The sequence below is a fragment of the Lagopus muta genome, chromosome 8 (genome assembly GCF_023343835.1).
Source record: "Lagopus muta isolate bLagMut1 chromosome 8, bLagMut1 primary, whole genome shotgun sequence".
NCBI classification, from domain to species: Eukaryota; Metazoa; Chordata; class Aves; order Galliformes; family Phasianidae; genus Lagopus; species Lagopus muta.
In genome coordinates, this window is record NC_064440.1 from 25,817,960 (window position 1) to 25,844,337 (window position 26,378).

General features: G+C 38.1%; 2 protein-coding genes across 8 annotated transcripts in view; both read right to left on the reverse strand.

Annotated features, from left to right (window-relative positions):
• The window catches only part of AOX1 (aldehyde oxidase 1), a 45,794-nt gene extending 35,874 nt beyond the window's left edge, over positions 1-9,920 (reverse strand). For both annotated transcript variants that reach the window (XM_048952973.1, XM_048952974.1), the window contains exons 1-9: positions 9,811-9,920; positions 8,710-8,767; positions 6,891-6,987; positions 5,667-5,775; positions 5,032-5,158; positions 3,909-3,970; positions 3,130-3,210; positions 2,408-2,488; positions 74-218 (exon numbers count right to left, since the gene is read on the reverse strand). In XM_048952973.1, the coding sequence (XP_048808930.1) occupies positions 74-218; positions 2,408-2,488; positions 3,130-3,210; positions 3,909-3,970; positions 5,032-5,158; positions 5,667-5,775; positions 6,891-6,987; positions 8,710-8,767; positions 9,811-9,870 (820 nt within the window). In that variant the 5' untranslated portion in view covers positions 9,871-9,920. The remainder of the gene's footprint in view (positions 1-73; positions 219-2,407; positions 2,489-3,129; positions 3,211-3,908; positions 3,971-5,031; positions 5,159-5,666; positions 5,776-6,890; positions 6,988-8,709; positions 8,768-9,810) is intronic.
• Positions 9,921-12,125: 2,205 nt separating this feature from the next.
• On the reverse strand, positions 12,126-26,367 carry SGO2 (shugoshin 2). 6 transcript variants are annotated; one of them, XM_048952975.1, is made up of 10 exons: positions 26,262-26,367; positions 25,391-25,524; positions 23,663-23,848; positions 21,503-21,678; positions 21,056-21,133; positions 20,672-20,754; positions 20,231-20,289; positions 17,507-19,486; positions 15,373-15,520; positions 12,126-13,887 (listed from the first exon to the last, which is right to left on the reverse strand). In XM_048952975.1, exons 3-10 carry the CDS (start codon positions 23,802-23,804, stop codon positions 13,782-13,784), a joined length of 2,772 nt encoding a protein of 923 aa, XP_048808932.1. In that variant the 5' UTR covers positions 23,805-23,848; positions 25,391-25,524; positions 26,262-26,367; the 3' UTR covers positions 12,126-13,781. The 6 variants fall into 6 exon arrangements, with proteins under 6 accessions (XP_048808932.1, XP_048808933.1, XP_048808934.1 ...); XM_048952976.1 differs by having other exon boundaries at positions 25,391-25,527; XM_048952977.1 differs by lacking the exon at positions 26,262-26,367 and having other exon boundaries at positions 23,663-23,745; positions 25,391-26,223.
• Positions 26,368-26,378: the final 11 nt, after the last annotated feature.

Below are 26,378 nucleotides of genomic sequence, written 5' to 3' on the forward strand. Positions count from 1 at the left end.
AAACTGTAAGCTTAGCCCCACTCCATGGATGCACGCTGAAAATATGGTAACAGAAGACATTCTGACTACATACCCACACCAGTGTTTCCAACAACGAGAGGTGCTTTGGGGTGGGCAGCTTTCAGATCCTGTAATTCATCTAAGGTTACAGGAGAAATCCACATCATTCGTTCCCCATGAAAAACCAGAGTCCTTTTCGGTTGATTTTCAGCCATTCTCTGATGTGGAAACACAGCAGATTTACACACTTAAACATTGCCTTCAAGTACCTGAAGGGCCTACTGGAAAGCTGAGGAGATAACTTTTACAAGGGCAGGTAGCAACAGGATGAGTGGAAGTGGTTTCAATCTGGAAGAGGGTAGATTTAGACTACACATTAGGAAGAAATTCTTTACTGTGAGGGTGGGAAGATGCTGGAACGGGTTGCTCAGAGAGGTTGTGAATGTCCCCTCTGTGGAAGCATTCAAGGTCAGGCTGGATGGGGCTGTAAGCAACCTTGTCTAGTGGAAGGTGTCCTTGCCTTTAGCAGGGGGTTGGAACCAGATGATCTTAAAGGTCCCTTCCAACTCACACAGAATCACAGAATCACAGAATCACAGAATCACAGAATCACAGAATCACAGAATCACAGAATCACAGAATCACAGAATCACAGAATCACAGAATCACAGAATCACAGAATCACAGAATCACAGAATCACAGAATCACAGAATCACAGAATCACCCGGGTTGGAAGGGACCCCAAGGATCATGTAGTTCCAACCCCCCTGCCTAGCAGGGCCACCAAACATACACATTCAGATCAGGTTGCCCAGGACCCCGTCCAGCCTGGCCTTAAACACGTCCAAGGACGGGGCATCCACAACCTCCCTGGGCAGCCCGTTCCAGGGCCTAACCACTCTCCTAGTAAAGAACTTCCCCCTAACATCTAACCTAAATCTTCCCTCCTTCAACTTAAAACCATTTCCCCTAGTCCTGCTGTTGTCAGCCCTTTTGAAGAGTTTACTCCCCTCCTGGGTGTAGGTTCCCTTCAGGTATTGATAGGCTGCAATGAGGTCACCCCGCAGCCTTCTCTTCTCCAGGCTGAACAAGCCCAACTCCCTCAGCCTGTCCTCATAGGGGAGGTGCTCCAGCCCCCTGATCATCTTAGTCGCCCTCCTCTGGACCCTTTCCAAAATCTCTATGTCTTTCTTGTACTGAGGGCTCCACACCTGGACACAGTACTCCAGGTGGGGCCTCACAAGAGCCGAGTAGAGAGGGACAATCACCTCCCTGTCCCTGCTGGCCACCCCTCTCCTGATGGAGTCCAGGATCCCATTTGCCTTTCGAGCTGAACTCAAACCATTCTATGAATGTATGACACATACAGTTGGCAAGGTCTAACAAACACTGATGAGATCAGAAGTAAAAAGATCTTAAAATAGGGCAGTTCTACTCAATCCTTCAAAACTGCATAGAAATTGAACTGCCAAGTTGATTCTTTGCACAGTGGTAAATTTTTAGAAATCACAAGTGAACAACCTTTAATTCATTCCAATGTGCAAACTGACTGGATTAATAATAAGTATAAGAAATAGCCCCCAAATAAAAAAATGTACAAATAGGGTCTGCAATTGGTGAAATTAACAGAAAAGTTATTTGCACGCTTAGTCTGTTTGAGATTACCAGTGATACCAGCAGCTGCATCTCTTTATACATCCATGTGGATGCCTGGACTGGCACTGATCACTTGGATATAGCTTGTGAATTAGTGTTGGTACCAATACATAGTGAGAAATGTTTACCTCCCTGTTGACAACTTCTTTCTGTAAGGAGACAACTAATCATATATAATTTGGCTTTGTATCTAACAATAATGCAAAGCAATGAATTTTTGTATTTTCTAGGGCAAATACTGCTGTCAGTAATGAAGGATTATTAGCATTTTCCGTTCCAGTGCCCTTGTTTTAGATGCCTGTGACTTTGCCACAAACTGGGGCTAAACACTCACCTGTCTAAGTGGCCATCTGAGGCTGACACTTTGACAGAAAAAAATAGAAAAAACTATTAAATGACAAAATAGGGAAAAGGCATTATTAAAAAGAGTTTGTCATTCAGATTGCTGGGAACATCTGTACATTCACGTGCTGCTCTGAACACCTGCTTTTTTCTTTTTTTTACTTCTTAGTATTCTCTCCTAATGATTAATTCTGCATCTTCAGTTTTCCAATGTGATATTTTAAAAATGTAATTAATCAAGGAGATAACTGGAACACCATCATATCAATCCAGAATTATATCTAAGATTATATGACATTTCTTCTGATAAATCATTGCTAAATAGGAATTCAAAATGAGTCTTGAACTATGGACTACCATAAAGGAAAAGGCAGAGCTTAAGAGCAGACTATAAGCCACAAAAATTACCATTAGTTCTGGAGGAAATATAAACTCTTGAGTGGGATCTAAGGGCTGGAATTCATCTGGTGAAAACAGTCTGGCAGATTCCTTGAAAGAGAAAGAAAACAAGACTGAGATTTTTTTCTCCTTATTAGTTCCACACAAAACCAGAAAGAAACTGAAAGGGTTCCACTGAGGTCAGTATAAAATCAGTAACCCTATTACCTCTTGGATTTAATGCTACATTGCCCAAATGAGGGGAGATGGTTGCGGTGGCAGAGGCTGGACACTGTTTGCTATGTGGTGTGGTTGGGCATCAGTCAGCAAGGGGTGAACAACTGTGTTGTGTATCACTTGTTTTGTGTATTCTTTTATCATCATTACTATTACTATCCCTTTTTTTATCCTATTAAACTGTCTTTATCACAATCCACAAGTATTAACTTCTTTTAACTTTCTCATACAATGCAATGATTACAATATAAGTAAAGCTGAGAATATCTGCTACATCATCTCCTCTACATAAAAGTACACAAATAACTCAATGTTTATAAGAATTTTTAAATTAATTGTGAGGAATAATAAAATATCTGATTTCACATACTACAAATGTAATATTATGGAAGGAATAAGGTAGATCAAAATGACAGAGTATGCATATATCTTGAATACTTCAGCAAGAACTAATGCAAAATACTTTCTCTAAGTTCTATATCCAACCAGGAAAGTTACAATACTTAAAATATTACCTTCTCTTTTCTGTCAAATAAATCCTCTTCTTGATCCAAGCAACAACTCCCATTTGCTTTACTTTGACAACAAACAGAATCCTACAGTAGGAATATTCCATCACTAAAATATTTCCCATAATGGCAGTGATTTAAAGTTTGCTTAAGCCCTTCTCTCTTTATATTACATGTCATTTAAGAGTATCTCTTAACATTTCAATGAAGAATGTCTGGATGACATTTAATAATACATCTAATTGGAAGTACATGTGTGTTAAAGAAACAATATCCAATAATATCTTAAAATCCTATGATATCAAAGTCCTTAGCAGAAAATATACTATATCAAGTTTGGTGAAATTGTGAGAGCATACATTCTGCATTATTTCCTTTATCCACAGTCAGTTCAGTCTCCTTCTTTCACTTTGACATGTTACTTTTGCCGGCACTGACTAATGGAAAAAAAAAACACATCAGGGAGTTACTTTGGATTACCCTTCATAAACCAGGCTAGTTCATTTGTGGCAATCCCAAAAAACCCTTTATTTTTACACAGGTTAGTCCACTAGATACCTTACTCAGACTTAAGAAAAGATAGATATGATATTAATAAAAATCTTTGTGACTCGTATATGCATAGATACTGTATTTCAGAATAATTCCTGCTCCTCATACACCTACCTCAACAGGAAAAACATTAGTTTATAAACATAGCAACAGGCATAAACTATTAATACACTAGAGAGTACTAATAGTCACAACACAGTGATGAAAGTACTCCTATAATCACTAGTTCTTACCTTACAAAAGGTTTTACAGGCATCTAGGATGGGCCTGTATCCAGTACAGCGGCACAAGTTCCCTGGATAAAGGAAATCATTAAGAAACATTTTAATGATGTTTCTGAAGTACACTGTACTTCAGAACATGAGATTTGTGTTTTTGAAGCTCAAGGGAAAGTGTTAGCCTTCTGAAAGACATAAAAACATCACATCACTAGACTTAAGAACTCGCAGCTTGAGAGAAAAAATGGCTTTTGTTTTAAAGTGGAGTTAGATATTAGAAGGAAGTTCTTCAAAAAGATGGTGGTGATGCACTGGAACAGGTTGCCCAAGGAGGTTGTGGATGCCCCATCCCTGGAGGCATTCAAGGCCAGGCTGGATGTGGCTCTGGGCAGCCTGGTCTGCTGGTTGGCGACTCTGCACATAGCAGTGGGGGTTGAAACTCAATGATCATTGGGGTCCTTTTCAACCCAGCCCATGCTATGATTCTATGATTCACTAGAGGGAATGCTGACTACAGCTTAGTAGTCAGGAGATAAGAGAATGTAAAAGGTTCCTCACCCACTCCAAATGTTTTTCCATCCCTTCAATCTGTTCTTAATAGTGGAGGAGCCGAGCATTATGCCTCCACCTAGTTCATCTCATTGTAACAGGAAATGCCTTTGTATCCATTATGACTTTATGGCATAATGGATAACAGAGGATATTTTACCTGCAAATAATGTTTCAATTTGCAATTTAGATGGCCTGCACGTGCCTTTACCTCATTTGACTGATTAATTCCTACCACAAAGGGGCCTTCCTCCCATAAGGCTTAGGATACTCTCAACTCCAGATGTAACAGGATCTCAGAAACTTCCAGGTACAGCTACACATCCAACCTGTTATATTTTGCAAATTGGATTTAAAGCACTTCAAAAGATGCAAACGAGGACATTTTTAACACCTGTCCCTGAAACAACCCACTGTTTCATAATTTTTCAAGAGAAAAGAACGACAGGGAATAACAGCAATTCTGTTGGGAAGTGCAATTTAGAGCACATACATGCATGTGTGCTTACACAGACTTACACTCATGCATAAAGCATCAGAAGAAAATGGTTTGATGAAATAACTACAAATTAAAAGCGACAATACTTACCAGCCAGAGCTGCAGTCATCTGCTCATAAGTTGGTTCTGGGTGGTTTCTTAACAAAGTGTATATGGACATCACCATTCCAGGGGTACAGAAACCACACTGGGAGCCATGGCACTTAGCAAGCCTTTCCTAAAATGAAACACCATGAACAGCATTGTTTTCAGTGTACTTTGCCTTTCTATCAAATTTTCATAAATAAGAAAGCCATACTAAATGCTGTCTTGAAACTAATTGTGAACTACTAAGGAAAACAATTTAAACATTGTCAAATAATTATTTGGGGTATGATGCCCCAGCACATATTACCAAGGAAATTAACTAACCTTCAGTAGTCTTCCGTCTCTTTTGCATCACAGAAAGGGCATTGTCCAAGATGCGCCATTAGCCCAAGCGCCACAGATCTTAAGTACTATTTGATCAGGATGTCAGTATTACAACAAGGGCTATCACGAGCCACACATCATCACTCTTGATGAACCAACCAACAATTAGAAATTTGTGTTGCCTTCTGTTATCATTTAGCAGGAAGAATAATCGAAACACGAAACTCCCATGCCCAAAAAACACTGTCACTACAGACAGCCTCTACAAAGAAAGAAATCAGTGCTCTTCTTACATAGTGATACTGTATTCTCACCTGAACTGGATGAATTCTGGTTCTTGTATTTCCAACACCTTCCACTGTGGTGACTGCCATACCATGCAAGGAGCAAATGGGAAGCAAGCATGCATTTGCTGAGTAGTGTCTTTGGAACATTAAGGTGAATAAAGGCAAATATTATTTTGCTGTAAATCAAGATTTTATACTTACTAGGCAATCATTGCCATCATTTGGAAAGAGAGGAGACTAAGGCATTATAGAAGAGTTTCCTTACTAGCTGCATCTCTTGTCCCCAAGCTGAATAAACAAGGGCATAATATTGATAGCTGTGGAGAATTTTCATCTTCCTTAATACTTCAGACTTTTTCTAATTGTCCTCTCATCAATCCTACCCATAAGCACCTTTCAAGTGTGTTTTGGAAGAGGAAAGTGGGGAAAGTTGGTGTAGTTCTCTGTAGGAAGCAAGTCCCCTGCTGATAAACTGAAATTCAAATTTCTGATCCAAAGGAATTCTAATTTAAGACGAATATATATATATATATATATCATTCTAAGTAGGAACAATGTGTCAAAAAGAAAATTCTGGAAAGCTTCTCATCGTTAACAATAAAATGTTCTGTTTCACAAGAGTTTAAAAGTTTATTTTTGGTAGAGTCATTCTGGTTCTTTTAATGTCAACTCTTATAATAACATTAAACATTTAATTTCTATTGTACTCTGATGGAATGCAATTGTCTAAAGGAACAACTAGCACATTTTGATCTCCCCCCCCCTCTAAAAAACATTCAATTCACAATGACATTAGCATTTAACAATTTCACTGAACTTTTCCCAATTTAAAAGTAACTTATTCCCACATTCAGTTTAACGACAAAACTAGCAGACATAATCTATTAGCACTGCAAGGCTCAAAGTCCTTTTTTGGAGAGGAGAGGAAGCAGTGTTAGAAGGCTGGGTTGATCCACCTCCTACTTTTGGCTACCCTGTCCTCACACCAGTGAGACAAAACTGCTGAGAGAAGCAATGTTCCAGTGTAAATACAAAAGCGTAACATATCAGCAAACAAATGGCACAGTTGAATTAATAGAATTTTTTACAGTAACCTTCTTCAGATTAAATTAACTCTTCCTCTGGAGTACCTTACTAATTAGTGCAGGTTTTACAACTGTATTTTTACAGTTTCATATGTTCATGCCTGGAAACTGTATCCACAGCCATAAAACACAGCACAGAGCTTTTCAGACTTTTTGTTAAGGATACCGTATCTTCTTTGCAGCTGGCTCGTAAGTTGATATCATCACAGTGCAGGCACCACAGCCACCTCCTCCACAGCCATACTTAGTTCCTGTAAGACGGACTGAAATTCCACTATTAGGGAAAAAAAGTTTTATTTCTGCTTTTATTCTGTTATAAAGACTGAGGACCATCTTTTTTCATGAATTTTGATGAAATACATAATTGGTTACATTCAATAGCACAAATATTGTGTTGCTTTCTTTACTGGAATATAATTTTTAGCAAAAAAAAAAAAAAAAAAAAAGACTGAAGCTAAGGAATGATGCAATCAAAATCCAGTTTTCAGGGAAGCAGGAAACTCAATTCTTTTTGGCGAAGAGTAAGCTGGAACAGAAACAAGAATAAGTTTCACAATAATTTTACCTCAGGAGACTGAAACTAATGTTTCAGTTTTTCCCCAGAAGTGCCACTGGAAAAGGAAGGCCCATTTATAATCAGAATTAGCCATCCTCCTACCCATTTTATCTCATGCATGGAAATTTGTTGTGAAAAAAAATCAGTACCTCAATCTGGCTGAGTGGTTTTAGATACAATTGTGCAGGCACATCTCAGGGAACGGCACACTATCATAGAGACATAAGCAACAAAATGCAGGAATACTCTAAGTTGATATCTGAACTGCAAAGTAAAACCATCAACTAGGTCCTGAAAACAAATTAATCTTACCCCCATTTTAAAGACGGAGTACAAAGATATAACAAGGTCAGATGAGTCTTCGAGGCGCCAGATAAAGTCAGAGCAATATTGTATATGGGACACTCACCAATGTGCTTTAACCAATGAAGCACAACTCTTGTGGTAAAGTTGATATGGAGCTATGATTTTTAGTTCAACAGAGTCTGAACATGCTCAGATTACTGAAGAATAATTTCTTAAGTATCAGAACTACAGAAACTTACTCTTCTTCAGGCTCTCCCCACAACTGACCAGTAATGAAATGTTCCAATTCAAGTTTTTCTTTTGAGACATTTATAAAAACTCTCTGTCGTGTGAATTCTCTAGTGTATGGTATCTATCATTTTGTTCTTCAGGGATGTGTTTGATGAGACAGCCTAGGAAGCTAACAGCTGAGGAGACACACAGTCAAACCTCTGAAGAGGTGAACAGAAAGAGAGGGAAAGATCAGAGAAAGCACTGCAGAATTTGTAACACAGAAAGCCACTGAACTGTGGACTGAAACCAAGACAGAAGACAAAATTGTCTGCAAAAAGAAAACTGGCAAATGTGAGTTCTTTCAAATTCTGTTTTGTTAATTATTATATTGGGTTTTTTTTCCTGTTTTAAAAACATACTTGTTCATATTTACTTACTATTAAAACCTGCTTGTTTTTGTTTGTTTGTTTGTTTTGAGTTTAGAAATCTATTTGGAACACTTAGAAGAAAAAAACATGATCACAAAATTGAAACAGATTTAGGCCATCATCACAAGGTATTTCTTCTTTCTAGGGAGAAAGACTTTTTTCAAAACTTGGAGACTACTATGTTGTTAAATTTTATTCATACTGGCCAAAAGATTTTTAGGAACAGACAGATAGATACTCACATGTAAATTGTGCCTAATAGGATAGCTTGTTTGTTTAGGAAACTAGGCTGAAAACACAGCAGCTCATTGAAGAGCATTTGACTTAAGAACATCATACTGTTTAACACAGCTATTTTATCTTAAGGAAGTCACAGCTTCTTTAACCTGGAAAACATCGTTTTAATATCACTTATGAGAATTCTACTTGAAAAAGGCTTTCAACTAAGTGACTGGAAGGAAAAATAATCAAGAAAAGGATACGTCTCTTTCGCAGATAAAACAGCAGCATCTGTTCAGGATCGGCATTTTTCTCTATTATCTGCAGTAAAAAAAGACAAGTATACTTCAAGAAAGTAGAGCTTTTCAAAATTCAGGACACGGGTTACATTCCTACAAAACCAGAACAAAAACATTCTCTGGTTCACTCTCATAGGACTACTTGTATTGCCAAAGCCCACAGATTCCTTCATAGACAGATATGTATTCTGTCAGGATGTACTAAAAATAAATGCTGCTCACTGAAAGGTCGTACTGAGGGAACTAAACTTCAATCACATTAGAAATAAAAATGCAACAGGATTTTGCCACAATAGAGATAGCACAGCATAACAAATTAATCATGTGCAGATTTTAGAGTCTCTCTGGCACTTTAACCCACTAGGATGAACACCAGAGGAAGCCTCTCAGGCTGTCAACAGGAATTTTTTTCTAGTTTTGTTTATACAAATTTTCACTTATCTTACTAGGCTAACAACTGAGAGCAATAAAAATGCCTGCATTTTTGTCTCCGTTACAGAGAGTCTTATTCCTTAGGATTTCTTATTGCTTAGAATCAGCTAGTTCCTCGCAGTTGCATTTAATCAGTAACAAGCTTTGGTTTGCTCTTGCAGTATTATCTTTGGAACAGTCCAGATTTTGGCACTTGAACCTTGCTGACAACTTTCATGCCTACATAATTTTCTTCTCCAATAACCAGTGAAAATGAGAAGCCAGGCACGCACAAGCAAAAAAACTAGTTCATTCACCAGCCAAGTGAAAGTTCAGAGCCAACTGAAAGTTCACTTCATTTTGATACTCCCCCTCCCAAACTCAGCAGAACTAGCTAAAACAGGACGATTTAAGAAACAGTCGTCTTCCTCCGATGCTTCTCCCTTTCTTACAGTACTTGTAATGCAAGAGAACTAACTAACTGTAATAATACTAGCTGACTGATTCACATCCCAAAGGCTTTGGAAGGATTCAATTACACGTTCCCAAGGACGAAATCTAAGAAAACTAGATCCTATCTGCGCCCACGCCTTTCGGGGCTACTTTTGAAACAGCAGTTACCCTTCCTTCAGACTCCCTCCCAACGACACTTACCTTTCTGCCATTGACATAGAAAACCAACTCCGCAGCCCCTACCGCCCCTTGCAGAGACATCGCGTCCCAACGCGGAACCCTCAGGGCAGCAAACCGCAGGCAGCGGCAGCAGCAGCCGGAAAGCCCCTGTGCGAGGAGGGCGGGGCCGGGCGGCAGCGGGCGGACACCGGGCAGCGTGGGAGGCGGCTTGCGGGGCCGTGCTCTGTCAAACTCAAACAGAACCGGGTGAGCGCCCGGTGGGTTAATACTACGTGTGATTTAAATTTCCTACAGCAATGCAATTCAAACGCAAGCTCCGGAATACTTTATCCTGATTAATTTCAATGTTTTGCGTTGTTTACATGTACGTGGAGGATGCAGAAGAGGTTCTAAGGCTGCAACTGCATCCGGATTGTTCTTCCCTGAACTGTTTGGGGTCCTTCTGAGTTGCAGCATACGTACCCACAGCAGTCTGGGTTCAGGACAGATGATTGTTTATATTGGTCAGATAAGAGATGGCTGTTGCAGTTATTGAACCTGTTGTACCTTTTGTTGAAATACAAAGCTTTGTTGTTTAACAAAACAGAGCAAAACCTCTCAGGAAAATTCAGCTATTTCAGACTGATGTGAGAAGTAGAACACATTTCAGGTGTTTCAAGGATGGAGAGCTTACTGATTCCTCGGAGTTGACATATTCATCTATGAATGGCAGAAGAGCTGAGTAGCTTTACATAATTAATGTTGCTTATGCGACCCTGAAAGTTGCAAGACACTTTTTTTCTTAATATGTGAGCTGACCATATAAATTTTTTTTTTTACTTCATTCTGTTAAGGTAGCTTAAAATATTAAAACAAACCTCCCACTTTCATAAAGGGCATGTGTTCCCATAGAGCAAAATGAACTGAGTGAACTGCTAGTACTTTCTATGAGGTCTGCTCTGAAAAATAATGCCTCCTATTTTCATATGATGGCTCACAGTGTCAGAGGTGGATGTTAGCGGTATGGCAGTAGAGGCTGAACCTCTCCACCAGTATCCCATCTCACATTGTTGTGTGTGACAGAGGCAGCAGAGGGGCAGTCTGACAAAATGGTGTCTCACATGGAAGTGTGGATGAAGCAAAGGTGTGTCACTGGATTCCTCTATGTGGAGAAAATGGCACCCATTGACATTCATTGATGCTTGCTGAAAGTTTACGGAGACCAAGCAGTGGAACTGAGCACAGCAAGGCAAGGGTGATGCGTTTCAGCAGTGGCAACAGTGGGTCACCTCTGCTGTCGCAAGCTTTCACAAGCACAGCATGCAGCCTCTTGCTGGAAAATAATGTTTTGTAGCTGAGAATTTTCTCTATTAAATAATATTGTTGTGCTTTTTGTTAGAGTTCTGAAAGAATTAAACTGGAGGCATTAATTTTGGAGCCACCCATGTAACAGTTTAGTCTCCAAAGTAATTCTGAATTGTGGTTAAACCCAGCAAATTAGCGATCGTAGGCCCTGTGGAAATTTTGCATAAATTTCTGCTCACAAAATATTCTTCATTAGCTTCAAGACATTCTAAGCATTTATAAGGACCACTTAAACAGTGATTCTATAACCCATAGCTGTGCAAGTATATTGAAGTAATTTTCTTTAAAACAAACAAAATCTTTCAGTGATCAATGAAAATATTAAATATATATTTAAAAGTAATTGCATAAACGCAAGGAAAAAAAAAAAACTTTGATTCCACAAAAAGAAGCCCGAAGTACCTTATCCTCAAAAAAAAAAAAAAAAAAAAAAAAAAGAGAAAGATCTTAATCCCTGTGACAGCTGCAGATGCAATTTTAGCAGATGCAATTTTATCTGCAATATTCTGAGCTGTTTTTACAGTGAAAGTGAAGATTCAGCACTAAGCAGGTAATCCATCATTTCTTACGCAGTGCTTCAAGTAGCCATTTTATAGAATAAACAAAATAAGTAGACCTTAGATATTAAGAGTAAATGTTATCTCTGTGTGTAGCATCAACTTGAGCAACAAAAGTAAGGATGGATAACAATGAAACAAGTGCTGTAATAACAGTGATGTGATTTCAGAAGTTCATAAAGTAACTTCTTCCCTCTCTCAGGTCACTTTCTTTATCCTTTCATACTCTGAAAGATACCTATACTTAATGCAAGTTGAAGAAGGCAAGGCATAAAGCCCAGGTTTTACAGCTTGATTTAAAACTGCCTGAAACACAACAGCAGCCTAACTGGTAGTAACAGAGGCAGTGTTGAACAGCAGGAATGCCACTGAAAAAATAACTAAGACTATCTCCAAAAGATCCTTTCCCCCCCCCCCCCCCCCCCCCCCCCCCCCCCCCAAGAAAAGAAACCTGGACTTCTGTTTTTAGTTTTCAAACCATAGGCAATAGAGAGAAATAACCATTTAGGACAAACAAATGAAATTACTGTGTTTCGCTGCTGCAGTGCCAGTATGGGGAATACAAGTTGTAACAGATGCTTCTTTTGGATTTCTAATGATGCAGCTAGCGATGTTGATATGTGAAGAAGCGTATAGCAGTGTATGTAGTTCTTTCTTTAATAGTATTGGATCAAGATAGAATCTATGTTTCCATCCATTACCTCACCTCTTCATAATGATTTACCAGTGTAGCAACATGCAAAGTGCACTTCAGAAAGAAAAGGACTGTTGAGAATCCTGCCAAGAGCCTTACTGAAGTAGAGGTAAAAAACATTCACTGCTGTCCCCTCCCTCACCACGCTAATGGTCACATTGCAGAAGGTTATCAGCTCAATCAGGTATGATCTTCCCTTCGTAAATCCATGCTGACTATTCTCAAACACTTTGTCTTTCAAATATACAGAAACCAGAATTTTCTCACTTACCCAGGTTACAATGCTAGAAAAGCTACAATGAAGTACAAAGAGTACTGATTTTTGTTTGTTTTTTAAACTTTATAAATACAAGAGTTACCAGATGAGATCAAAGGTCTAGCTTACTGTAGAACTGCTCAGTCTGTGAAGGGTTTCAAGAGTGAATAACCTTAAAAACAGCATTTCCAGTAATTCCTCATGGATTTTTCTTCCATTAATTTGTCTGATTAATACTGTGCTAAGAATCACTTTATTTGTGTCTCATTAAAAATGAGATAAAATGATCTTGGTTCCAAAACGAATCTGAACCCTATCCAAAATAATCCATAGAGGTTATGGGGGCAGCATTTAGAACTTAGATATCACCCAAAAGTTGTTTGTCTCATGACAAGGCACAACAGAATGCAGAAGTGACTGATGAGGGTCCAGAGGGGAAATGGTCTAAAAACTGATAGCTGAGTGCTATGGCATGGTTGTAGTATTTGTCACAGTAGCACAGTCTCAACTGGAAACTCAAAGCATTGCTACGAGCATTGCCTATGAGCCATATGCATGATACTGGGTTTCTTTCAACAATTCCTAAAAATGAGATCTCCTCATTCAGATCTCAGTGTGACTCTGTCAGATAAAAGCAACAACTAATAGCAACAACAAACAAACAAACAAAAAAACAACCAAAACAAACCAAAGAAAAAACAACCACACCCAAGGCTCTCTGCACCTATATTTAGGATGCTTATATCTGCTCCAGCTAGCACTGATAAATTACTCTGCTCATAGTATATACAAAGAAATCACAGTAATTCCCAAACGTGATTGTTTTTAATTCTCATTAAAACTTACACTTTTCTTACAAATTAATAAGTGCTGCAAATACTTTGAAAAGATTATAAACTACTGAGCAAAAATTCAGAACACGAGACTGGATTCTAACCTGAATTTGCTTTCTTTGGTGAAGAGTTCTATGTCCTTTGTGTTGTGGGTCTTTTCTGAGAAATTCCATTTTGCAGTCTTTGTTTTCTGTTTATCTATTGAAGAACAATAAGCATCCTATACTACTAAACCATAGTTTTTTGGAAGAAAAAAAAAAAGTACCATTTCAGAAGTGCTGTTCATAAAGGCAATTCTCTTGTCTTCTTCAAATAAATTTTGATTTACTTTTAAAGCTTCTTTTCTTTTTTACTTTATAGACTGGGGAGTGCAGAAACTGTGTATCTGTAAACTGATCCCCACGTCTTAATTTTCTGTGAACAAAAGAAATAGAAAATATCATGTGAGTGTCACCATATGTCTATATAATCATAATAACAATTGCAAGTGCTAAATAATCCCGCTGAAAGTTAGATACACTAAAGAACTTAATTTTATGGAAAACAAATATGATTGAATTAGCAAAGCATAGATAACATTCTTTTTGAAAATAATGCTAAAAATCATAGTCATGTAATTGAAATTCAAGTGAATTCCAATTTTTTTTTCCTATTTTTGCTTTATTGTCTCTCTCCAGAAATACAGAACCTAATCATCCAGAGGAGAATGTGTCAATGGCCATAATATCACAGCATCAATTTAGCATCCAATTAAAATCAGTAAAGCAAATATGCAACTATAGCCCCCCCCTTTTTCTTTTTTTTTTTTTTTTTTTTTTTTGTAATTTTACAAACACAATTTCATAAATACATCTGAAAAACAAACAAATGGTGATAAAATTATAGACAGTTCTTACTTTGCTTTTAGCTTCTATCTGTCTTTAACCTCAGTGCCTCAGTTAATCATTTGTTTGCTTACCAAGGGAAACAAAAATATTTTGTGGGTGTACGGAAATACTCTGTGAAATTTTCAGTTTGTGGTTTTATTTTCTTCTCCCCTCATTTTCACCAACATACTCCCTTCTGCACCTGACTTGTAAAATAAGTACCTATGACCCTTTAATTCTCCAGACTATAGTGGGAAAATCTCAATAGTCTTTAGCTCCTGAGTATGCAGTCTATCAATACACATATAATAGAAGATATTTTTTCCTTAGATTAGGATTGAAAAAAACAACAACAACCAAAAAGTGGTGGCTAAAGCTGTCTGAATATGTTCAGGAGTTATTTTCAACTTAACGGTCCATTGAGATTTAGGTCTACAGGTACACCATTTGTACAAATGTGCTGATTTTATTAATAGATGTTTGAAATCTCTTTTAATTTTTAATAGCTATGGCAATCTCTGCCATATCTTTAAAAGATCTTGGAAATCTTGTGCTAGTGAATTGAGCAAGAACACTGAGCTAGATAACTAATTATTAAATTAAAATATCTTAAACTCAAATGATTTATTATGTTAGATATATCTAGCTAAAGGAAGATTACAGAATTCTGTAATATCATTACAGAAATTATCTTGTCACTTGGCAATATTACAAGGGCATTTTTATGGCAAAAGTATAACATTTAAGTATAATGTTTACAATTATACACCTCCAAAAGGGTTTATGTCATGATAAATATTAAGAACTCATCATTATTATACTGGCATAAAAAGTTTAACTGTAGGCTACATATGTCTGACTCTGGCACCTGGAAATCCTGCCACACTAAGAGGAAACATGAACAATGAGGTATCATTCCACTCCAGTTTGCAAAATAAATAGTTAATTTCTTAGGAATTTGGGGGTTTTAATAGCAAATCTTTATTAAGTTGTGTACTATAAACAAAACCACCCCTCTCCACCTGATACCTACCGGTTTAGAGGGGGTTCTTTGTAGCAAATAGCAGCTCTTCCTCGTCTCACTGGTTCTGCTGAGTTTTCTTCTAAAATCTGGGAGGATTTAGGTAAGGAAGTGTGAGAAAACTCACTAGTATTTGTCACATCTTGCAAAGCTGTTTTCCCTGTGAAAAAAATATTTTATGATTCATTTTAAATATTCTCTGAACTGTTAAGTAAAATTTCAATTCACAATTATCCGTCATTAGTATATACATCACTCCAAAAGTAATGCTTCCTATTTATTTCCATGGAAACTACAACTGATACAAAGAGCACGATAACAGTATTCGATACAGCAAATTCTCAGTGACAAAACCCTATTTTTAATCATAGTCATCACTATCAGATGATTTGCACAGATGAGTTGATAGAGACAGCCTTCATTTTATGGTGTGACCGCTGTGCATGGCCATTTGGAATGTGGCTTGTCTTCATGTTCACCATCACCACTTCTGAAACGCACCACCTATCACCTCACTGTGCTCACGTCCACTGTTTGGTCTCTATAAACATTCAGCAAGTGTTAATGAACATCAGTGGGTACCATTTTTTCCCATGGAGGAATTCAGTGACACACCTTCGCTTCATATGCATGGCTATGGCAGATGGCATTCTGTCAGAACATACAGCCAGCATCTGCCTCTGATGTCGTGTGCTGAAATAATAAAATACTACTTTCAGAGCAGCCCTTGTATTTCTTATAATTCAGGCACTTTGGATGCTATTCCTGTGCTTAAGGTGCTCTACAAATAATGGAATGTGATCAAAGGGAAGGATATTACAACAGCTTTCAACCTAACCTAGTCTGGAGCTGTTTGAGGTCTACCACGCTCTTGAGACACAATCAAATCCCAGAGGTGCCCTAACCTGCAGCTAGCAGGTATAATGTTACAGTAAAAAAACCCCCAAAACTGCAGGCAGATCATGGCCTTAGATGCAGGAGGGAGGGCACACGTGTGTAATGTGGAGGGATCAAACTGTGCAAGAGTTGTCTACAACTAATAACATCTTTCCACTTTGCACCTGCTCTATGAGCATGCACACACAAAGCACAGCAAGATGATTAAGTGAACCTCCTTATCTTCAAAACTTATACTACAGGGCTATTTGAGATGTCTTGTATTTTCAGCCACTGCAAATGTGAAAGTTCAATACCCTACTAAGATGCAACCAGCCTCAGAAGCAGCACTATCAATATTGCAAAATTTTTTAAGATCAAATGCAGAATGCCAAACTAAACCTCAATACTTAGTTTGGAGAGAAAGATTTTGCTAAGTTGGGAGAAATAGTGAAATTATTACATTACCCCAAATTTCAAAAAAAATCTAAGGTGGATCACAGGCTCTCCAGAAAGCACAGAGATTTAATAGAGGTACCAATCCAAGATAAAATAAACACAGCCTTACTTCCAGGAGCATACATTCCCTGCTGATACAGGTCAAGTCTTGGATTTACTGCATCCAGATGAGAACATATGGGAAGCAGTTTTTCAACAAAACAGAAACCCTCATATTTTCACATTTGGAGAATGAAGTCTTTACCCACATTAAATTGCCTGAGGCAGAAAATACTTGCTTTTGATCACATAGAGGAAACTCATATTTGCCAGATGAATGATGGCTTGCCTTTGCACCTATTTTGATACTATTACATTGTGACACTGAATATAGAATTTGTAAGCCTACTGTATGAAAACCATCCTTGTTTCTGTTCCCCATCTACGGAGGGAAGTGTACACTGACATTTCTCTTGTATAAAACTTAAAGTTACTTTATCTTTTTAACCCCACTTTACTGAATCGTACAACGTTCTTGTGCAAAATGAACACAGGTTCCAATTATAACTGCTCCTCAAGAACAGGGACTGCTTAACCTGCGTGACAAAATGTCTTTTTGGAACACGTTACACAGTAGCAGGTATATTAGTTATCACAATTGCGAGACTGATACATGAATCATTTTAGTGATTTTGAGCCTTACCTTTTCACGTCTATTTCATTCACTGTAAGCAAGGAACCAGTGGAATAGTTTTGAGAGAACATATTTTTATCATTACTCCATACAAAAATTAATTAAAAATGCTTTTTTCCCCCATTCTCATACACTTACCATGACAACGTGTCAAAGTTTTTTCAGAAATCTCTTTAGAAATATGATCTGATTTTTGCTTTGCTTTTCCAGAAACCGATGCTTTATCTCGACCGTTTTTTCCTGAAATTTCTGAATTTTTCAGTATAGAGTTTGTAGAAGCATTAAGATTATCAAGAGCTGTGGGCTTCATTTCAGAAAAATCTTTCTGGAAAAAGCTACCTGTACTGACTGTTATATTCTTAGAACAATCAACAGGTAAGGATTCTAAAATTTCTAATTTTTGCACTGTGGGCTTTAACTTGTTCATAAAGGAATCCATCTCATGAGAGACTTCCTGGTCATCCAAAAAAGTCAGCTGTCCCTGATCAGTATGCCTGAAATAATTCTTTTTTTGTCTGCTCTCCATGATACCAGAACTAAGGCTCCCTTTTTCTTTCACTTGATTGTCACAAGAATTACTAATGTTAGATTCTTCACATGCTGCTGATGAGGAATCTGCTTTCTTTAACTTATCAGCGTTGCTGTCAACATTTCCTGTGGAGGCTTTAGCTTGTGGTATATTCATTGCCATACCATTCTGAGCAACTAAAGCTCCTTGAGATTGCTGGGTTTCAGGTATTTTATTTCCATGAACAGCCTGTGTGCACAATGCATTCTTATTTTCTAATTCTTCCCTTTTGCAAAGCGAGAACGTAGTAAGATCTTTAGTTGGTACTACATATGCTTTACGTGCAGCCTTTGCCAACGTGTGTTTTAATCTGCCTGGTGAAAAATTACCACTCTTTTGATCTACTTTTTGAATAATATTATTAACACTGTCATTTTCAGTTTCTCTTTGTCTGTAACCACCTTCTTTGTTGCATTTGCTCTTCATAATATTCTTCTGGTATTGTTTTCTCTTGCTGTCACATTTGCACCTGTCTGTTTGAGACTCTTTTGAACCATATTCTTCATACTTCCCATTATCAACTTTACAGTGCTTAGCTGTACTCATTTTTGAAGGGTTTTGAAAGGTCTTCCCATTTCTCAGCAGTCTGACACTGTTCTTGTTTTCATGTGGAAAGTCCTGCTGTAAAGGTGGTACAGTAGAGCTGTTATCCTGGAACGCCAAGCTTTCAGCACAGCAAACTTGAGGTGGAATCTCACTACTAGATAAGCTTGATGATGCTTTTATTATTTTGTTTTCCACATCTTCCAATGTTTCTGAGGAATTTTCTTTATTCGATTCTTGTTCTTGAAGCACTAAGCTAACTAGGTATGTTCTTCTAGTATCTTTATCCTTACTTAGACAATTCTGGTTTTGATTACAGTTATTGGTATTCAGTAAATTCTGTTTCACTGTAGAATTCTGTGTAGGTAGCTGTTCTGTCTGACTTTGGAATAGCTGAGTTTGTGGGTCAGTCATATTTGAAATGTTACTGTCAGCCCTAACATGGTTTTCTTCTGCATAAAAATTTGAATTGACTTCAGTCTTGTTTTTAATTTTCTCTTTCTCACTTTTAGAATATTTTACTTTTCTGAAATTTGCCAGTACTTTACCAGAACTGGCATTATTATTTTTATGTAATTTGTCTTTTGATGCAACTGTGAGCAGTTCACCTTCATCGCTGGCAGTCAACTCCATATCAGCATCATAAACAGTTTCTTCAGGTTTTATCCCATCAATAGGAAGCATCTGCTTACATTCACTGCTAAAATCAAGTTGTGAAGGAATAATGCGAAGCAAATCACTTGGACTTTCCTTCACATTCACCTCACTGCTGCTGCTACCATGAGGAGGAAGATTTGAGCTACATTTTCTACCAGAATCCTTTACAGTAAGTTGTGTTTTTGACCCATAACGTGTTGCACATTTCTTTCTTTCAGTCACATTTCCACAGAATGGCAATGAACTATCATCTTGTCTTGTGAAATCCTCAGACTGTCTTAGAGGTTGTACATTATTGACATGAGTTAGGAACGTGCTATTACTGCTTAGTTCTGTGCAAAACTGATTTTCTGGAAGGAAAAACAAAAAAACAAAAAAACTTTAGCAGCTTGTCAGAATAAGACGCCTTACTGAAAGTTGCATGGGAAGCTTGGAAAACAACATTCTTTTACTGTGAGGGTGGTGAGGCACTGGAACAGGTTGCCTAGTGATGTGGTTCATGCTTCATCTCTGGAGACTTTCAAGGTGAGTCTGGATCAGGCCCTGGGCATGTCCCTGTTCACTGCAGAGGAATTGGACTAGATGGCCTTCAGTGCCTTCCAACTCTAAGAATTCTATGATTCTGTGAAATAAAAACCTATTTGTTTTCTATGACCTCTGCAGCTATTTAACTACCACAATGCCATTCTGTTCACGTTAATTTTCTTACACTTTTATGTGTTATTTGAATGAACAACAGTCTACATGTTATCGTTGAGACGTGTGCTTATGGGTGGTCACCGCTTCTGAGAAGCGTATTACAGTTTAGCAATCTCACCATATCTTCTGTATTACACATCAAATAATGAACTATTTCATACCAACCCTCATCTAGCTCTGAAAAACAGGTATTTTCTCTACAGAAAATACACCTTGCATCCTAAAAAATAAAATTTTGTCAATGGTTGCTTCCATCAGATCTATTTCATTTAACTTTTGATTACTTTTACCAGAAAGCAACGATGATGCAAACTGGACTTGATCTGAACATGTTTCCTTTGACAAAATAGCAGTACTTCTAAAATAATTTGCTATGGCACACACAGAAGGGCTACCTTGCTGTTTTCCAGCAGATGTTGCAAGTAAAGGAAGCTTCACCGGCAATTCTACAGATCTGAAAAGAGAAAAGTTTACTGTGAAGATTTTATGTTTTATACCATAATATTCAACTGTTTAAAACATTTCTTCAGTAATATATAAGAAGACAAAATTTCTGGTATGAAATGCACTTTACTTCTGCTTCTGTCTTAGGGGCAGTGGTATTTATGACACTACATCTGCTTTGTGCTGGTGAGATCTCGCGTAGAAAGAAGCAAGTTATTCAAACACATGTTTACTCTCACTATCATCCTGATCATTAAAAGTTGCAGATAGTTTCTGAATTAGGTAGGAAATTGTTTCTAGTTACTTCAAAAATATCTAGATCATAAAAAGATTAATTGTAAGAAAAAAAAATCTACACATACTTACCAGCTTCCAGATTTAATACAACTTACCTTGCTGACTGACACATACTCTTCACCTGGTCATCAGTACAGCTACGTGGACTGTCTGACAGAGGAAAAGAACTCTGAAGATTCTTTCAAAAGAAGAACAGTGGGGAAGAAGTATTTTGTTAAAGTCATGTAACTGCATTTCATCTGATACAAAACTGTCAGACTTTTTGTAAACAAGATTAAATCCTCCATCTTTACTGCCTGTAGCAGTGAAATGCCACTGACTTCACTGGACTAGGGACTCTCCTCCACTTTAAACAATAGGGGTAGATGTTTTTAAATGCGTATATGATTTCAACATTTTAGTCATTTAGATATTTTGAAAATATTATCCTGGAGCTATTACATAGATTTTGATATGGCAATAGTTAGAAAAAGTCTTACCTCAGAAAGACTGCTTATTTCTATTGCATTTAACAGGTTATCACTCAAAAATGCTCCTATTTCTCTAAGAGTTTTATTCTGCATGCAAAGGAAGAAAAAAATATAAAAGAATCTTTTAAATTTATTTTTTTCTAAGAAAGACATGATATAAAGGTGAGCATTTGTTGTAATTTTTCATCCAGCTGAGGACAAACTAAATTTTCAATACCTTTTAACACACACTGAAATAACCATGGTTATACAGATACACTCTTGAATAAACTGGTTAGTGTAAAAATTCCTAAGAAAGGAAAAATCAAAAAAACAATGATTTGCTATGAGATGACAGCTCCAAAAATCTGAGATGCAAGTGTTTGAAATCACCATTTTGAAAGGCAACATTATGTTTCAATTAAAGACGAAAGCTTGGTTTATCTGATCTAGGCTTAAACATTATTGGCAATATACCAAACAGCTTAGTTTTCGACGAAGCAGGATATTATGAAGCTGCAGCTTCTCTACTTCTTTCTGAAGAAAAATCCTCTCATTCTTCAGCTTCCGAGAACTTTCTTTCTCCACGCTCAAAGCCAGAGCTAATGCTTTATTATTTTGTTTTAAAGATACTTTCAACATTGATGAATTATCTATAGGAGACAAAATCATAGCATTTTATTTTCAACGGCTCCAATTCCAGGCCCTCTCTATATGTAGTCTCACTACATAATAATACTTTTCATCTATATTTTTTTGGCAGAACAGTAGCCTGACATAAAACTGTTCCTTGTTGGCTGCCATTCTGAAGTCTTCTATTAGCTTTGAGTCTCATGCAAAGATGCTGCTCATCTGGATTTTATTATTTTTTTTAAACAAAGATATTTTAAGAGTTTTAAATATATCATTTTAAAGTGTATGGTTTTGTAGGCATAACAATGGTTCCTGCCTTTTAACAAAGAAAAAATAAAATACGTTTCCCAAGTTTAAACATTTTGTGCAAGAATGTACATTTCAGCAAATGAAAGAAGTTTAGAAATATATTGTCAACTGTTGTAATGAAAACTTGCCTACTCACATCTGCTACCAAACCTTTTAACTACTATTCCCCTTTTTCCTCAGTGACGGAGAATTACTGAGATAAACATTTTGCCTCATATTCATAGTGCACACAGAGCTAGCTTTAACTCAGATGAGCCTGGCCATGCTCTTTTGCAAAACCAGAAGGAGCAAGATCAGCATGAAGTGCTATTGCTGTATTTATTCATTGTCCTAAGCTATTACTTCTGTGACCTGTCATCCAGAAGTCAGGAGGGCTTCATTTCTTTGCTTAGGGAAACATGCAACAACAGCGGCACCTTGTGAATCCAAACATTATGCTCTTAAATTACTATTTGGCTTTGTGAATTGTTTGCATTATTTTGCAACATGGGGATCCCTAAGGGACATGGATATTACTCATCAATACTACTGATTCATTTTTCACTGAAATTAATACTCTTGGCATAAATCACATTAAAAGTCTTGCTGCATCATTTACAGAAAGAGAAGCAGAAATCAAGATTCAGTTAGCTGTGCTGCTTGAACCAGAGATCTCTGAAATAGTGTTTTGATATATTTACACTTTCCCTATCTTTTGCAGAAGATTTGAAATTGCTGTGGACTTAAACATCTAGCATTAAAAAAAAAGTGTTTTAACATAACCCTGGTTGACTGCGAAAGCGAAGTATGTTCTGACAAATGCTTAAATCAGCCTGTTAACATCCGCAGGATTCTTTGATTCTCTAAGTGTCTCAATGAAGAATTTGTTATGAATGCCACTTTGCAAGTGGGAATTGAACATGTAATGCTATGACAACTATGTCATAAACTGCTACTGATTTAACTCATTTTGGTACCTCAGGTTTTAGATGCTCAAGCATGGATGTTAGAGATGTATTTGAGAATGTTTTTTAAAAACACTAGCACACCAAAGAGAAAGCACCGGAACTATGTAGACAATTAGATTAATAATCAAATTAGAACCATGTGTTTTAGCTTTCAGTCTCTCCGAATGTACTGAATACACCACATTTTTTAACAGCAGCCATTCAGCAAATCACACTAGATACAACTGTTCTTCACTTTGAAGTCATACATTCTAAGCAACATTCTAAGTTCTAAGCAACATTCTAAGTTCTAAGCAACATTCTAAGTTCTAAGCAACATTCTAAGTTCTAAGCAACATTCTAAGTTCTAAGCAACATTCTAAGTTCTAAGCAACATTCTAAGTTCTAAGCAACATTCTAAGTTCTAAGCAACATTCTAAGTTCTAAGCAACATTCTAAGTTCTAAGCAACATTCTAAGTTCTAAGCAACATTCTAAGTTCTAAGCAACATTCTAAGTTCTAAGCAACATTCTAAGTTCTAAGCAACATTCTAAGTTCTAAGCAACATTCTAAGTTCTAAGCAACATTCTAAGTTCTAAGCAACATTCTAAGTTCTAAGCAACATTCTAAGTTCTAAGCAACATTCTAAGTTCTAAGCAACATTCTAAGTTCTAAGCAACATTCTAAGTTCTAAGCAACATTCTAAGTTCTAAGCAACATTCTAAGTTCTAAGCAACATTCTAAGAGTAAAAGGCTTCACGGGACTTACTTATTAATTTAGATTTGATTTTAGATGCCAAAGAAGCGTTCAGTTTTGCAGTTTGTAACGCTCTGTCCCTCTTCCTGTGTCCTCTGACAGCACCCAAAGAAAAAGCAGTGGATAATTTAGCAGTTGCTTGTTTATCCATCATCAAAAAGAACCTTGTCAGGTGGAATGCACACTGGCAAGAGGGATCTGCAAATGACACATGATTTCATTCACAAATTTTGAGCTTAGGCCGCATTATCTCTTTATGAGGAGATTATCCAAGATTTAGGTCACATTATGATATTTTACTAACAAATATGAAGACTACAAGGATGAGAGATTTTACCTTCATACATTCCATCAAGTTACCTCTTCAGATTTACCCTTAAAAGTGAAGGGGGCAGGGGAGAGATGAATAAAGCAAAAGTTCACATCACTTGACAGTGCAATCGAATCAGCTTCGTCAGGCCAAGTTTTAAAAGTAAGTTTTTTAAATAAAGCGCGTTACAGGTGTTAAGTACCGAAGCACACAGCAAGAAAGACCAGGCTGCAAAGTCCGTTGGAGCAGCGAACGATGCTCCGCAAGCGGCTCCGAGGAGGCGCGTCCCGCCGCGCCGCCCTGCCCTCAGCCGCTCTCGTCCTCGTCGCCGGGGGGCAGCGCTCCCGCCTCACCTCAGGGGCGGCCAACGGCTGCACGAGCCCAACGGCCGTCGGCGGGTAACCCTCGCGCCCGCCCTCGCGCCCGCGGGCTGAGGCAGTCAGTTCAGGAAAGCAGACAGCCTCCGCGATCTGACTGTGCGCGAATGGAGCACATTTGCAGCACAAATGACGCTGCCGGAGTGGTTCCTGCCCATCACAGCTTTTTGTTTTGAAGCAAAGAATTACATTAGATCTTGAAATGCCAGCCTTTACATTACAGAGTAGCGTTTCATACAAGAGAGGCCTTTATGTATAGGGTTTGGTTGTTTGTTTTTTTTTTTTTTTTTTTTTTTTTTTTTTGTGAAATAGTCCCTTTAAAAGGAGTTGCAATAGAAGAGGCAACAACCCAAGTATCAAGGCAGTTATCAAAGCGATATCAACAAATTTGCAAACGAAAGATGACACTGAGTGTGCACACTCCTTGCATGTATAGGAGGCTCCCGTGTTACAACTGGAGCAAGGCTCATCTCATCCATTTCAGACAGTTAGGTTTGGCAGATGGAAGAAAGTACTTGAGCCCAGCAAGATGCTTTCCTCCAAAGTCTGCTCTGATCCCAAAGGCACAGCCCACATGCTTTAATATTCCCTCACATGCATTCTCTTCCCCCACTTGAGCCTAGTTCTGCCCTCAGTTCAGGCAGACACACTGATTGCTGCAGTTGGCCTAAGCATTAATACATACATAGTAAACAGCTTTGGGGGAAAAGGAGAAAAGGGGGGGAAAGTTACTGTTTTAATTTATTTGAAAGTTTACAGAGACACGGAAAGGTGAAACTATAATAACAATAATAAACCATGCATTTTTTCCCCCTCATTTCCGAATGAGATTTGGCACAGTTTCTCAGCGTGGTCCTGAAGCTGCATAACCTCATGCTTCTACACAATCCTTTTAAAACACAGACTTGACCCAGCTCACCTTACATACCTGTGGTATGTTTCCCCTCACAAAGCATCTTTGAGTAACTGTAGCCACTGTAAATTCTGAGAAAATAACAGAATAACATCATGCAACTGTAACAACAGAAAGTCAGGCAAGTTGCTGTGACTCACCTCCCTCTGCTCTCAAGCAGGCAGTATTTTCACCCAGCTCCAGTCATGAGATTTCATTTCCTTCGCTTTTACAGCAGTCCCATCTCCTGAAGGAGCAATCCCCAATCTGCCTCCAGCTAACGTTTATGTCACAACTGCTGATAATAAGCAAAATAAGTGTTGTGTTAGCACCTGGGTGCTACTTTCCTTTGCATTCAGCTGAGGAACTTTTCACACGTGAACAATCCTCAGTTAGCTACCAGCTGCTTAAAGGAGGGGAAGAGCCTAAAAGGCTGGGAGGCTTTACACTCCGCATGCACTAAATAGAGAAGGAGTCTGGTTTGCAATCACTTGAGATCCCATTATCAGCCTTTATACTGAGTAGGGATGAGAGGGAAAGACAGACCTGTTATAACAGCTCTCAAAGCTTAAAAATGATATGGGTGTGTTCCTGCATGTGCAGCGGGAAGCTAACTGCATTCTTAATGGGCTTCGGGTCCCAATTAGAAGAATCGTTAATGTTCTAGGTTTTATCTCTTTTCTACACATACAGGCAGCTCGAGTACTTTCCAGAAAGTTTGCGGAAACCAGCAGTTTGGCACTACTACATTTTGTACAATTATTAATTTGGTATTTACAAATATCAGGCTCTTATCATGAGAACCTGACACTGTGTGTCTGTTCATGCAGCATTTTGGTCAGCAAGCAACTGCACCGAAGCCATGAACCACTTTGAGCAGGGCACTCTCTCTAAGCTGTTGCGCATGAGAGTGCACGGGAAGCACCTAGCAGTCTGCACTTGTCCAGGATGTTTGAAATATATTAAAGCATTAACAACGTGCTCTAAGATTAAAAAAAAAGGAAAGAAAAAGAAAAAAGGTTTCTGCCTTACAGAGCAGCCGAGTTTACGCATGCACGCCTCCCGTCGGAGGCCGAAGGCACCGAAGCCGCGCCCGGCGGGCCGCCTGCTGCCCGCGGGCTCGGGTCGGGGCTGCCGGCGGTGCCCCCG